We start from the raw sequence: 13,540 nt of genomic DNA on the forward strand, positions 1-13,540 counted from the left end.
GACCAATCTTGTTGCTGGAGGCAACGTAATTGGCTAAGGGAGAAAACCAACTGTTCCAGCACTAGTCATTTTTTTCCTGAAAACACCCTGTCTGAACACCAACATTATCAGAAATAGAGCCTGTAAAGGTTTCAAAATAAACACTGTAGTAAAGATTTATTTAGAGTTATAAAAGCTAGATATTTAGCGAGCGATGGACAGATTATTTTTTTACATATAGCAGTTTAATCCAAGTTAGGGTTAGTATTAATTTTACAGACGTGATGGAAAACCAGCCGGAGTCTCTGTTGAAGTACACCAAACAAGGCAGAACTAACAGCCAAACCAATAGGCACGAATCAAGCCAACATGCAATGTCCTTTCCCTTTCAAAGGGGCTATTCATACCAATGTTCACAGGAAGCCATCTGAACAAATAAAATCAATTTTAAATTAAGAATAAGAGTTATTTTTTTTCGTAATTTGTTTTATTTTGTTGAGAAGATAACAAATGTATTTTTCACTCCTTGATTTATATTTGCTCCATTATTAAGGAGAAACATCGAACATTTGCCACAAATGAGATAAAACTGCTGTAGGGCTGATATTTCATAGCGCCATGTGCCTTTTGAATGGCAAGGCTTTTATTTTTAATTTCAAATAGGTTCTTGGATAATTGAAATCGATGTGGCGAGTGTGCCCTTCTGTTTCTCTCCGGGAGAAAACCGCGGTGCAGAGTAATCTTTTCTTTAGACACTCAATCGTTTTCCAACAAACTTTGACAGTTTTATCAAAACACACTCAAAGGTCTTCTGCAGTCTGCTTTTAGAGGGGGTGAAAAATGGCGTGATACCAACACTTTAAAAAGGCAAGCAAAATCAACAACATTGAAACTAAACTAAAATGACATATGTGAAAAACAAATCAATTATCCTGCTGCACTTAAAACTAATGATTGTTGCCATTGATGAATGCAAAACAAAAACGGATGCAGCAGAATGTGAAGCCAGCACAAATGTATTCGTGTTCCAAATGATGTTGTTTTATCACGCTCTCCATTTCCACAGAACAGTTTAACAGAATCTGGAAACGGCTGTGATGAAAGTAACTCATCTAGGCGTAATTAGCAGAGACCTAGCATAGCCGCATAAGCGTACTCCATAGCCATTAGTAACATATGAAAAGCTAATCTATTCACGATGCACAAGTTCCTGTTTGAACCCCTTTCAACCAGGATATCGGTTCCCATGGCAACTGTTGATAAACATCACAGAATTCACACATTGAGTTGGAAAAGCATTTCTAATGTGTGGTTTGTTTAAAACTCAGCCCAAAAGGTAGATCCACTATCAAATTGAACCAACACGAATATTTTATATGAAAAAGGACTTATGTACTTGCAATTTTGAATGGAACTTGTCATTTTCCGTTGAATAAAAGTTACATTTAAAAATATTCTGGTGGCTACAACTATATGAAGCACTACACATTGCTGGTTCGCCACAAGTCATTGACCCCTTACATTATCTTAAACATACAAACACAATTTGCATAAATCACTTGGTATTTTGTTAATGTTAAACATGTCCAATATAAGTTATTGGGCTGAAAGCATGTGGTGTGTAGATAAGGCGAGGGGAAGGACTCACGGTTTTGGAGGCTGTGAAGACGTACTGGATGACCATCTCTCTCTTCATGGTCAGGTCCTTGTGCCTCAGAGGAACCTTCTTGTCCTCATTGAGGTTCATGTCCTCCTGAGAGGTGAGAGACAAGGATTAGCAACACTGACTATTGCATTTCAAGTTTGGGGGAAAAGACAGGGTAGCATCTGTTTAACAACTTCATGGTAAAATAGTTTGAATATAATTCTAATGCATTTACCATGAAGGCTGCAAGAGATTAGATTAGATGAGACTTCATTGTATACCAGATTAAAAATGTTATTGTCAGAGTGGAACATACAGGACAGCATTCCAAATAAAAGGTCATTTTAAACAAGAATAACAAGAAAATGCATCAAAAGGTGGAATGGTTTGGATTGAATATTAATCATTAGACGAAAATACATTCAAGGTCCCATGGCACGAAAATTTCACTTTATCAGGTTTTCTAACATAAATATGAGTTCCCCTAGCCTGCCTATGTTCCCCCAGTAGCTAGAAATGGCATTCGGTGTAAAACGAGCGCTGCCTTTGAAAAAACAAAGCTCATATGCGCTTATTTGGAATTCAGAGAATTCGGCTCACCAATGAGACAATGAGCTACGACCGTGTGTGTGTGTGTGTGTGTGTGTGTGTGTGTGTGTGTGTGTGTGTGTGTGTGTGTGTGTGTGTGTGTGTGTGTGTGTGTGTGTGTGTGTCAATACACACACTGTAACGCAAGTGCTGTACACTTCTTTGTTATTTGGATAACCGTTCTGCTGTTGGTGTTATGGCGCATAACACGCAACACAATAAGGCAAGCTTGCATTTGGTGAAAAGACTAGACTGCGTCGGGTTCTCTGACGTCTCTGGTATTTCCACGACGAGACTCGTAGTGGGGGTTATCTCAGCCATGGTTGAGAAGGAATTGGGGGAAAGGAACTTTGGCTTTGAATCCCTGAAGTACATGAACCACGACATGGAGGAGATTGTCTCCCGCCAGAGCCCCGCTGCCCGCTGCCCGCTGCCGAGGCACCACCGCCGGGCAGCGCCGAGGCACCACCGGGGCTCCAGCGGGAGACAATCGCGGGCAACAATCCCTATCTCCTCCATGTCACGGTTCAGTCTACTTCAGAATGATGTGGAAGAACCAGAGACGTCGGATAACCCGAAGCAGTCGTTTGAGTATCATAATATCGTCTGGAGGCGCACACAGATTTTGGCCGTGATAACATATATTATATGATAGATATATGTATAATATGATATTATTTAGATATAGAGCTCCAGGACTACCGCCAGAGCACCCGGAGTGTTTTGGAATATTTACAGAACACGGCCAAAGGCTGTGTGTGCCTCGCCATTGCGATAAATCCACTGTAAACACTAGCGCATGGTACCGTGGCCGCAAGCTGCTCAGGGCCATGCCCCCACCCTCCACCTTGACCCGCCTCGAAAAAACGGCATGTTTGTGGAGAGCTCAATGTGTGGCTGGCTCGTAGTGGCTGTAATTCTACACCAAGGCTGAATTTCTTAAATGTCTTCAAGTACTGTATTAGGGGCCCACGAACAGCTATATAAAAGCATTCATAAAGTAGCATTCCATGGGATCTTTAAAGTGAAGTCTAAATGCCATTAATGTGGAATTAAATTTTACAACACATGGCTAGGTCAGTTACTATACAATAAAGGGTTAGCGATAACGTCAGAGAAAACAACACAGCCAATGGTTTTCCCTTGTTCCACCCATTGAAGCAAATGCTTCAATGAGTAGACGAGTTGTCAATAGTGGTATTTATAGAATAAAATAAACAGCATTATTACTGTTTAGTATATTTCTTTGAAATATAATGAATTCATTGTCAGATAATCTTTGTTCAATGAAAAACGACTGAAGGATACCAGTTTATTCATTTCTCACAATAATACAGTTTGACAAATAGACAGTGGATTATATTTGCATAACTTGCTTGCCAAGGAACAGTGAAAGGTAAATGAATATTATGCCTGTCTTGAATGGTCTTTACAAGTCAAAAAAAGAATAAAGTCAATAAATCCAATAAAATGGTCTCACCAACTAGTCTCAAGTAGTAGTGTACCAATAATTTAACTATTATGGCTAACAGAAAAGTTTGAACATCTGTCTACCCTACTACTCTACCCTAGAGTAGTTACGTTTGTATTACTCCTCTACAGCATGAACAGCCAGCCTCTTATTCATTAAAGGTGTGTTCACACCAAAAACCAAGTGAATATTCTACTTCTGTGAGGGATTGAGCATCAAGTGAAATACGCGGCAAAATTCAAATATTTAAAATCCAGTGAAATTAGGAGAATCGTGATCAGAATTAGCGTGAACCGCCAATTGACATCTATTCACATCTTTGTACTGTATGTATTTGCGGCGTGCAAAAAAAATTCTCTTCGCTTTTGGGGTGACCGCACCTTAAGAACCCCACCTCTCATCGGAAGAGTTCAATACGGCTTTTAAGTCGCTACGTCATAATTCTATATCCAGGTCCAAGCCACAGCCGAGCCCGATTTGGCCCGACTGATCTACATGTAAAACCTCTTCATAAAAAGATAGACTAACAATAACAATAGACAAAATCGAGGGGGGGTGGGGGCAATAGGAATTAGGACTAAAGGAGATGACTGGGGCGGAGTGGAGGGGGGGGGTCTGGTGGACGAGACGGGGATCTTTAAAGTAATGTGAGTCTGCGTTCAGCCTGACAGCCAGTAGTAGACACACCGGTTCCCAGGGAAACGTGGTGGTGGGGATGCTGCCTTTGATGGTTCTCCTGCTACAGCTGGGTGTCTGACTCACGGCTGTGCCAGGGCAGGATGCAAAACACTCGCATAACGGCTGCTCTCTGCCCTCCAATCATTCTGCCCTCCACGTTCATGTACTCATTCCCTTCCTGAAGTAGAGCTTCACCCTCATACACATAGCACGTGAACTAGGGACGTCCCGATCCGATCCACCGCATCGGCATCGGTCTGATATTGGCCCATTACGCGGGATCGGATATCGGAGGGGAGAATAAATAAATATGATCCGCGCAGCGTGTCACGCGGTAACAACAGTAGTCGTCAATTAGTCGCATGCGCATGAGAGCTGGCGCATGAGAGCTACCTGTTCAACAGCCCTGTCAGCATGTGTGGCTGTGTTTCAACCTTAAAGAAGAAGAGAGCCATGCAACAGCCTGGGCCTGGGCTGCTGCTGCTGCTGCACGGCTCTCCTCGGCTGTTGCAGAGCGCGGTCACGCGTCACGTCACACGCTCCTGCTGCCTCGGCTGGAGCGGATCACAGCTGTCGTGATCGCCACAAGCTCGGCGATCACAAAAGCTAACCGTTTTCGGACGTCGCGGATGGCCAATCGATTGAACTGATTCATCATTTGGAAATATGATTATTATGAATTGGGCGTTTGTGTGTGGGGACCTCCATTTATATGGCTAGAGGTTAGCTGCTTCTTACATATCCAATGTACTTACGGTAGAAGCTAAATGCTACGTACGTAAATGATCTTACTTTAAAGACCCCCGTCTCGTCCGCCTGACAGCCTTCCCCCCCCCCCCGCCCCACCAGTCCTCTCCCCCCTTATCGCTCCCCCCTTATCGCCTAATAAAAAGGGGACTAATAATAAGCTAAATGTTGGATGTCCGTCAACATTTAGCACACTTTAGTCCTTCGGGTCTGATGTGTAGATATTAAAACATCCATTATTTTCATGGTATTGCCGGGTGTGGTGACTAACTGCAGTGCTCTCTTAAGCATTATCTCACACACACACACACACACACACACACACACACACACACACACACACACACACACACACACACACACACACACACACACACACACACACACACACACAGTCTGATGGGCTTTTGGATCAGTGTATGTCCAAAGCCCATCAAAATGATACATGCCTTCGTCAAAGAAGTCATCAAGTTTGATACGTCCATTTCATGTGCCAGCCTTTTGGTTGCTCGGGTACACATACATCAGGCCGAGACGTAATTGTGTGATGACAACACCTGTTATCTCGCAACAGCCTAGCCCCCGCACACATTCATTCACCAACCCATCCATCCATCCACCCACCTATTCACCCATCATCCATCCATCCACCCAGAGCAGAGTCGAGCAGAGCAAGAGAGGGAAACAGAAAAAGACAGAGAGAGAGAGAGAGAGAGAGACCAACAACCAAAGAGCACAACATACCATCATCTTCTCAAACAGGGCCAGGATCTCCTTCTCTGAGGTGATCTTTGAGGACAACTCCTCTAGCTGGGAGGTGGTGGAGGAGGAGGTGGAGGACGGAGTCGACCAATCCGTGGAGCCGTGCTTTGCGTGGGCCAAGTGGGGGCGTTCCTTCTTACTACCTGGGATACGGATACTGGCAAACCTGTCCAGCTGTACGGGGACAGATAACAAGACCAGTCAGGATGATAATATATGCTCATTAATATAATGACATAGGATTACCAACGTATCCAAAGCATCATGGCCATGCCTTATGGGACAAAGTTATGTCAAATATACGGAAGCCTAAAACAAATGAAGGGTTATTGATTAATTAAAATTAAAATAAACACACAACTCCATGCTGTACAGGCTATGCAAGGCAAACGCTTCGTCATCGGTGAACAATGTGCAGGGTTTTTCAGGTCGATAACTAGCAGTCTGTACTGCTAGTTATCGACCATCATCGATTCTGGTAGAATAGGGTTAGTGAGAGAGTTCAGTTAACGTAAGTCAGCATCCATTCCTGAAAAAGTTAGTTAGTTAGCTAGCTAGTAACAAGTAAAGACAGCAGTTGAAAGAACCTACCACATCATCCGTGAGGTTTCTAAAGTGCAAATTCTATAAAAAAAAAAGGAAGAATATAGCATTAGGAAATATAAAAAAGGTGACTAATGAGCAAGTTTAGCTTAATTTATATAACACCTTTACAAACGATGGTAATGAGACTACATAATATGTGTCAGAGGAGACTGCAAAAAAATGTAACTCAAACTATACAGCCTGAATTAGGCCTGGGCGATATGGCTAAAAGACATATCACGATATAACTTCATCATATTGATCGATATCGATAACTGTTGATAATTTGAATGACCTAAAAAAAACTAGGAATTGCCATGCTGGATTTAAACACTTCTGTTTAACACTTAATATGACCTTCCACTGTTCTTCATTTATAAATACTCCAATTTCGATACAACAATGAAAAACACTCAAATATTGTAAATAAGTATGGAACCGTGTTTGTGTAACAAACCCAGCTGCTAGATTCAGTGGTCCAGTCTCTTATCAATATACAGTGAACATGTTTTATATTGATATTGATCAAAAGTCTATCACAATATGATAACTTATTTTTTTATTGCCCAGGGCCAGCCCTGAATATTAAGGCATCAACATAAGAGAGTGGGACAGGAATAAACAAGAAGGGCCCGTTGCACCGGATAAAATGTATACAAGAGTGGGAGGGGTCATTAATTACCAATTTGTCTTGTGATCAGTGGGCTGGTATTGTAGTGGAATTAGGCATTAGTTTTGTGGTCCACTATAATGAAGACCTCAAATGGTCTCATAAGGTTAGGAATAAATCTATTTCAGAGTTTGAAATAAATGTTTCTCACACACACATGCGCACGCACACACACACACACGCACGCACGCACGCAGACACACTCTATTGACACTCTATTATGCATAATATTTCTAAGAAGTGGTGGGTTCTTTCTTGTAATGAATGGTCCTGCTTCAGCGAGCACCGCTGTCACTAACGTAGCAACACCGGAACTCATTAATGCAACCGCAGTAAAAAAATAAAAAATAAAAACACCCAAAACTCCTCCGCGTCAACCCTCGCGAGGCCTCCTGTCAAAATGAACTCTTTACACCATTACGTTTCAGAATGACGCCGTGCTATATACACAGTAGAAAGATTAGGTCTTTTGAAAGTCGCATCTCGCGTAAAAAGAGGCCGGTTGGCAGAAGTATCTGTTTGGTCTCCGCCTCACACACTGCGGCGCCTGCACCCCAGAGACATCAATCAATATGCTTGTCGTTAATTATCATAAAATGTACAAGGCAGGCAGGAATACGACACGTCAAGCTGTCACCCAGGCACCACTCTAATGAGTTGTCCTAGATTAACATTCCCCACTACTGCCGCTGCACACGCCTGTCTCATGGAGGGGAAGAAAGGGATGATTAAAAATATAAATACGTCTGCAAAGTGTCTGAAAATAGGGAGTATTTTTTTGCATGTGTTCAAATCTTCAAATGTTTGGGTCATTGTTGAATAGTCAACCATAAAACAGGCTTCAGAGGATGGAACCTCTGGCTTCTCAAGCCAGGCCTTGTAAACCCTGACGCAGACGCTTGTTACGCTCACTAGATGATGTCCACCTCTGTGGTGACCCGGGGTTCACTAAACACCACTAAACTATTACACCAAGGTGTAATAATAACACTAATGAGATGTATTATTGTCCAAGAGATCAATAAAATAGTCCAACCGAGCTCACTCAGGCCTTCACCTTTGACCTTTACCTAATTATACTTGCTAGTGCCCTTGCTCTTGAACCACAGGGTGGAAGCTAAAAATGTCTCTTCAAGATTGTCTATAATTTATCCCAACCCAGGCCATATGGTGCAGCAGATTCAATAGGTCAAACAACTAGCCAAGCGCCATGCACCGCCCAAATCCAGAATTATTCAGATAATGAGTGGACAAATTAATGGCACACTTCCAAAAACAAAAAGGTGACAGTGAAGCATTCCAAATAAAGCCCCCATCAGCAGATTTTAGAAGTGCATGGGGCATTCAGAGTGCAGGTGGCCTCTTTTCATTAGAGGTTGTAAGCAGGTTGTAAGCTTTGGGGAGTAAGAGGTCACATACTGTAGTATACATCTACTAGGTTTGATGTTGATTAGCCATTATCTACCTAGATCTACTGGCACACTGAACATGCAGGTAGGCTGAAATAGCAATCATAGATCTGGGTGGACACTTCTACCCATTAGTGAACAAGTGGATTGAAATTAAATGGCTTTTTAACATTAGTAAAGGGAATCGGCAGGGACCTCATGGTACAATATTCCACAGATTATTGCGTGCCGATATGATGTATTACAATTCTGTAACTATTGCAATTCTGTAAAAAAAGGTTAAGCAAACTCAGTGGGACAGAACGTTTAATATGTTTCCACTAAGAAGTATTGTGGAAGCATAGAATCCACACACTCACATTAATGGTTTTTATCCCCCACCCCTACTTGGTTGGCAGGCAGAGAAAGGGTAAAGGAGATGGTTGCTTTGTTTTGACCGCACATCTCTGCTATCTTTTACTTTCACCTGATTAACCTACCATTATTAAAACATGAAAACACAATATACATTTTTTGATACTGGAATTGAGCAGAATAGCTTATACCATTGCTAGGAAAATATGCTCATAACATTTGACTCTGGACTAGGGGGTCAAGGAAATTCTAAAAAGAAAGAAAGAGAACATTGAAAGGCAGTTTTAGGCCAACGCTGAATCTTAAATGTCAGATAAATAGATAAAATACTCCTACCTGAAACTACTGAGTGGTTTACTTTCCATTAATGACAGACAGCAGGATAAAGCTCTTGTAAGTATGTGGGTTGCCAACAAGCCTATTGGGCTGCACTATTGGGTGTTTTTTTGTAAAGTTCTATACGTCAAATAGAAAATGTAACCACACGAGTCCTGAATGTATCGTTAACATTGAATATACAACATAATAAACCACATACATATTTGCACACACTGTGACCCATTTAGCAGAGAATATAGAATAGGAAAAGCACTCAAGTAGGAACACCTGTTCAAATCAGTTTAAGCCAAGCTTGTAAAGAGAACAGTGCCGGAGGATTCCAACTGGTTGTGAGCTGGTCTTTTCTTAACCGAGTGTTGATGTAGACACATTTTCTTAGCATGTATGGTGTAGTGTGTGTGTGTGGTGCATGTGAATGCCTCTGTGTGTTTGTTTTAATGCAAGATGCATAATCTACTCCCAAAGCAGTTAGACTCTCTTCCATCTGCTAGAGACAATCAATAGCAACAGATGCATCACCTTGCTCAACGCAGACTAAAGATAATTAAGAATCATTCTCAACACACAAACAACTAAACACGCTGCCTAGCATGTATCTGAGCGGAAATTGAAATTCACAGGATGTAACACTGCAACAATCTCATCAAATTTTTCACATCTCAATAAAGCCGAGAATTTGCAGCAAACACCAATAGCGGTTTCGGTGGAATAAGGGAGAGACAGGGGACTGACACATACATCATATTGACTCGATTGGACTAGCCAGCCGCGTAGAAGCAGTACGGTACTGCTCCTTGCCCACACTCACTTCAGACCTCCAGGTGTGTACTTCCCCGGGTAGGAGAGTAACAAGTAAGTAAACACAGGCCATACACTGTGTGAACTAGGCCTGGGAGACAAAGCTTATTCCAGCTCCCTTGGAGCCGGGGTACCCTGCTGCTGTTAGCGCAGTTGCAACATCCTGCAGTCATGCAGTAAACAGAGGCACCGGGAGCTACTGGGGGTAGTTGTTTGATCGCCTACCCTCAAATGTTAGGGCTGAGGAATATTTGGGAGTGGAGCCGTGAGTGAGAAGAGGAAAATAAGTATTAGAATACGCTGGACTAGGCTTCATACCCTTCAGTCACGCTCTTAATGTGAAGTCAAAACAGAAAGTTCCAGCAACCATCCATTACTTTAATAAGGTTTATTTCACTACTCACAAAGATTTCGTGGTGACAGCCCTTTACGGAAGCTTTTATTTTATACACTTTCAGAGCACATTCATGCCATGCAGAAAAAAAAAAAAAGAGTTGTCACACGTTACATTAGCACATGTCGCCTGTTACATTTCATGACAATCTTTTTTCTATGGCTGATTTTAACCCTGAAAACAAGATTTCAGCCCTGCAGGCAAAAGTTCACGTGGTGCCTCTCCATGATGTTGCTGGTCCTGCATTGCTCCCTGCTGGTCCTCTTCTGCTACTACAAGTGTATCACATTAGTATATCTGCATGGATTGAAATCACAGTGCAGCTAAGCTTAAAGGTCACTTAAAGCATATAGATAACAAAGAAGGTAGCGAAGGGAGATGAAGGTGATCTATTCCAAGTGTTTACAGAGGAAAAACATCCAGTCTGAATGCACCAGATGGTTGCCTAAATTATAAAATAAATGTGTAATATTATACTAATATTATCAATTTCGATTTATCTGCACTATTTCAAATTATCAAGATATAGACTTGCCTGTTAACATACTCTGATAAATAGATAATGTGATATGTCAACATTTGACATTGTCAACATATAAAACAAATATATGTAAATAATGAAAATGATTTACATTTTCTTAAGATAATAGAAAAAAACTTTAGAACCATGTATGAAGAAAACAGGGAAGAATAGAAATTATTAATTCTTTCCCCTCTGTTTTTCAAAGATACATACAAACAAACTGCATGTAGCGCATACAGACTGCATTTCCACGGTTAAGGTCACATGGATGAAGTGGAGCTGGTCGGATCAGGAGAACCTGCCAGCAGACCACACCCCAGGGGCCAAAGGCTAGTACACCCTAGACCCCAGGTGAGATGACCCTCCAACTAACCCCCCCCCCCCCCCCCCCACACACACACACACACACACACACACACACACACACACACACACACACACACACACACACACACACACACACACACACACACACACACACACACACACATTGATGGTGATTTGTCTTTGCTTATGCATCACGCCGTACAGTATTTATGTTAAATAGAAATATTATGTTGAGTGAGAACTTAGAAGACAACAACCTAAAGTGACCGCCCTGGACACATCGATCTGGCCCTTATTAGGGAACCGTTGATGTGCAATAGTAAGGAGCAATGGGATTAGCCCGGAAGGTTAATTCTGTGCTAATTTTAACCTTTTGATTTCACCCCAGCAAACTAAAGTCAACAGACCAGCAACAGTGAAGGTCAGTAATTAAAGAGTGGACTTTTTACTTATTTTTCCTTATGGAAGGAGGATGGAGCCCCTTCATCAGTTGGTTCAGTTCTCTGCAACTTTAGTCAATAATCAACCAACTATGAAATTGAGAATAAGCTGAACAGATTCAGATCGTATCATATTTGTGTATATAGTGCAAAGCATTCTGGGTTGATGCTTTGCTTGACAAGGAATAGTTGAAATGGCATTGCATTCTGTCATGAGAGGGATAGTCATCCTGGTGGAGAGGGAGGGAGAGAGGGAGAGGGACCACCTCTTTACATTACTTCTCAAATACTGGTATTTCCACTTCTCACTGTATTACACTATTTGTTGAAAACACGTTTACAAGAATGTGATATGTCGACATATCAAACCGACAGAGAGACAGACACACATACCGTCACATTGTGTGAATACTTACAAACTTGGGCTTACGGTCTCCATCGTCATTGCCAGGTGTGCTGAGCTGCGAGGTGGAGCCTTTCTTCTTCTGGTGTTTACCTTCTCGTACAGAAGAATAACTATCCATAATTTAAGTAGGGCTGCGTACCAGTATGATCTGAATCACGCCTGCGTCCCAATAAGTGAACACAGGTGACAGCTAGCGTATCCACGTTAGCTTAGCGAAACTGTCCTTAAAAACACCGAAAAAATGACAACAAATGCACTGTTGACTACAAAACCCTCGGCCGTCAGCTCTGAGTGCCAGGTTGGCTGCTGTCATCCAAACCCTATGAGAAGACAAGCTGCTGTTAGCACTTTGCTACCTACCCCACATTGGTCCGGCACGCTAATCAAAGTGGCTTTTGCTAATCCAATTAATGGATTTTCTAGTAAAGTTTTGATTTCGCTAACACACAGAAGGCTTAAGCGAATAAAAGTTGATTTCTTCCGCAACGAATACAGTAACTGTCTGAAGAGCAACCTGCTAGCATGAAATAACGCACATATCTCGTATTGTAATATTTTCCAATGAGTTTGTATTTTTTTTTTACAAACCCGCGCCGCTCAGCTGTCGTATTCAATCCGACCAATAGTGTTCCACCATTTGAAGGCGGTTACGGCTATTGGTCGGGCGGACACTTTTTGTAATCCAAGAGGGCTGGTGACTGGTCAGTGAGCTTGTCACTCATGTATGACTTTGTGAGGTACGTTGGTTTAGTTTCCGTCGTTATCCTGATTGCAAGAGTGGGTATGTCTTTAACTCCAGCTATTACTTGAGGTATGCGTGACATGTTATTTTACAGTAGTATATGTAACATGTTAAACTTAATCACATTTCAGCGAGAAGTTATGGGTAAAGCTGGCGATGAAGCTGATGTATACCAGTTCCGTGTTGCAACGGCCACCTCCGTGTAAGTAAAACAAACGCACCCCAGTATGCTTGGACGTGCGCGGGAAGCGCAATGAGGATTCATGACTGATACTACAAATATAGAACCTCTGGGGTGGAGCATGTGCAATGTTTGGAAATTGTTGTCATGGTTTTTATTCACCAGTGAACCCAAAACCTTTTTTTTGTTTGTTTTAAACATAATTTGTCTTATTTGAACGTGAAAATAGTTATCTATGCAATTGTATCACACTTATTGAAATAAGTCCCCAATTTAGAGATAAATGGGTAAAATCCTATTTATTTATTTTTTTGCCATTCTCCCCAAAACCTTGTGTGAACGTTCCACTCTGCTGCGGACGCAGGTGGAGTTGTTGACGTCACGACACGACCGAGTGGCACCAGACAGGTTTGTGTGGACGCGTCTGTCTGTGCAGCAGTTGACTGCGGTGTCCACGAGAAAGTTGGGCTTTTCGGACAACACAAAGCGTATAGATGGTGAA

The 13,540-nt window shown here is 42.0% G+C and overlaps 1 protein-coding gene across 1 annotated transcript in view; it reads right to left on the bottom strand.

Annotated features, from left to right (window-relative positions):
- Nucleotides 1–12,654, bottom strand: part of LOC311356320 (protein diaphanous homolog 3-like) — a 235,268-nt gene extending 222,614 nt beyond the window's left edge. Inside the window, 4 exon segments of the mRNA XM_084476091.1 lie at nucleotides 1,628–1,732; nucleotides 5,853–6,044; nucleotides 6,462–6,494; nucleotides 12,126–12,654. Of these exon segments, the coding sequence (XP_084332217.1) occupies nucleotides 1,628–1,732; nucleotides 5,853–6,044; nucleotides 6,462–6,494; nucleotides 12,126–12,233 (438 nt within the window). The 5' untranslated portion in view covers nucleotides 12,234–12,654.
- Between the last annotated feature and the right edge of the window lie 886 nt (nucleotides 12,655–13,540).

Source organism: Micromesistius poutassou, assembly GCF_964030765.1.
Source record: "Micromesistius poutassou genome assembly, chromosome: 12".
Lineage (NCBI taxonomy): Eukaryota > Metazoa > Chordata > Actinopteri > Gadiformes > Gadidae > Micromesistius > Micromesistius poutassou.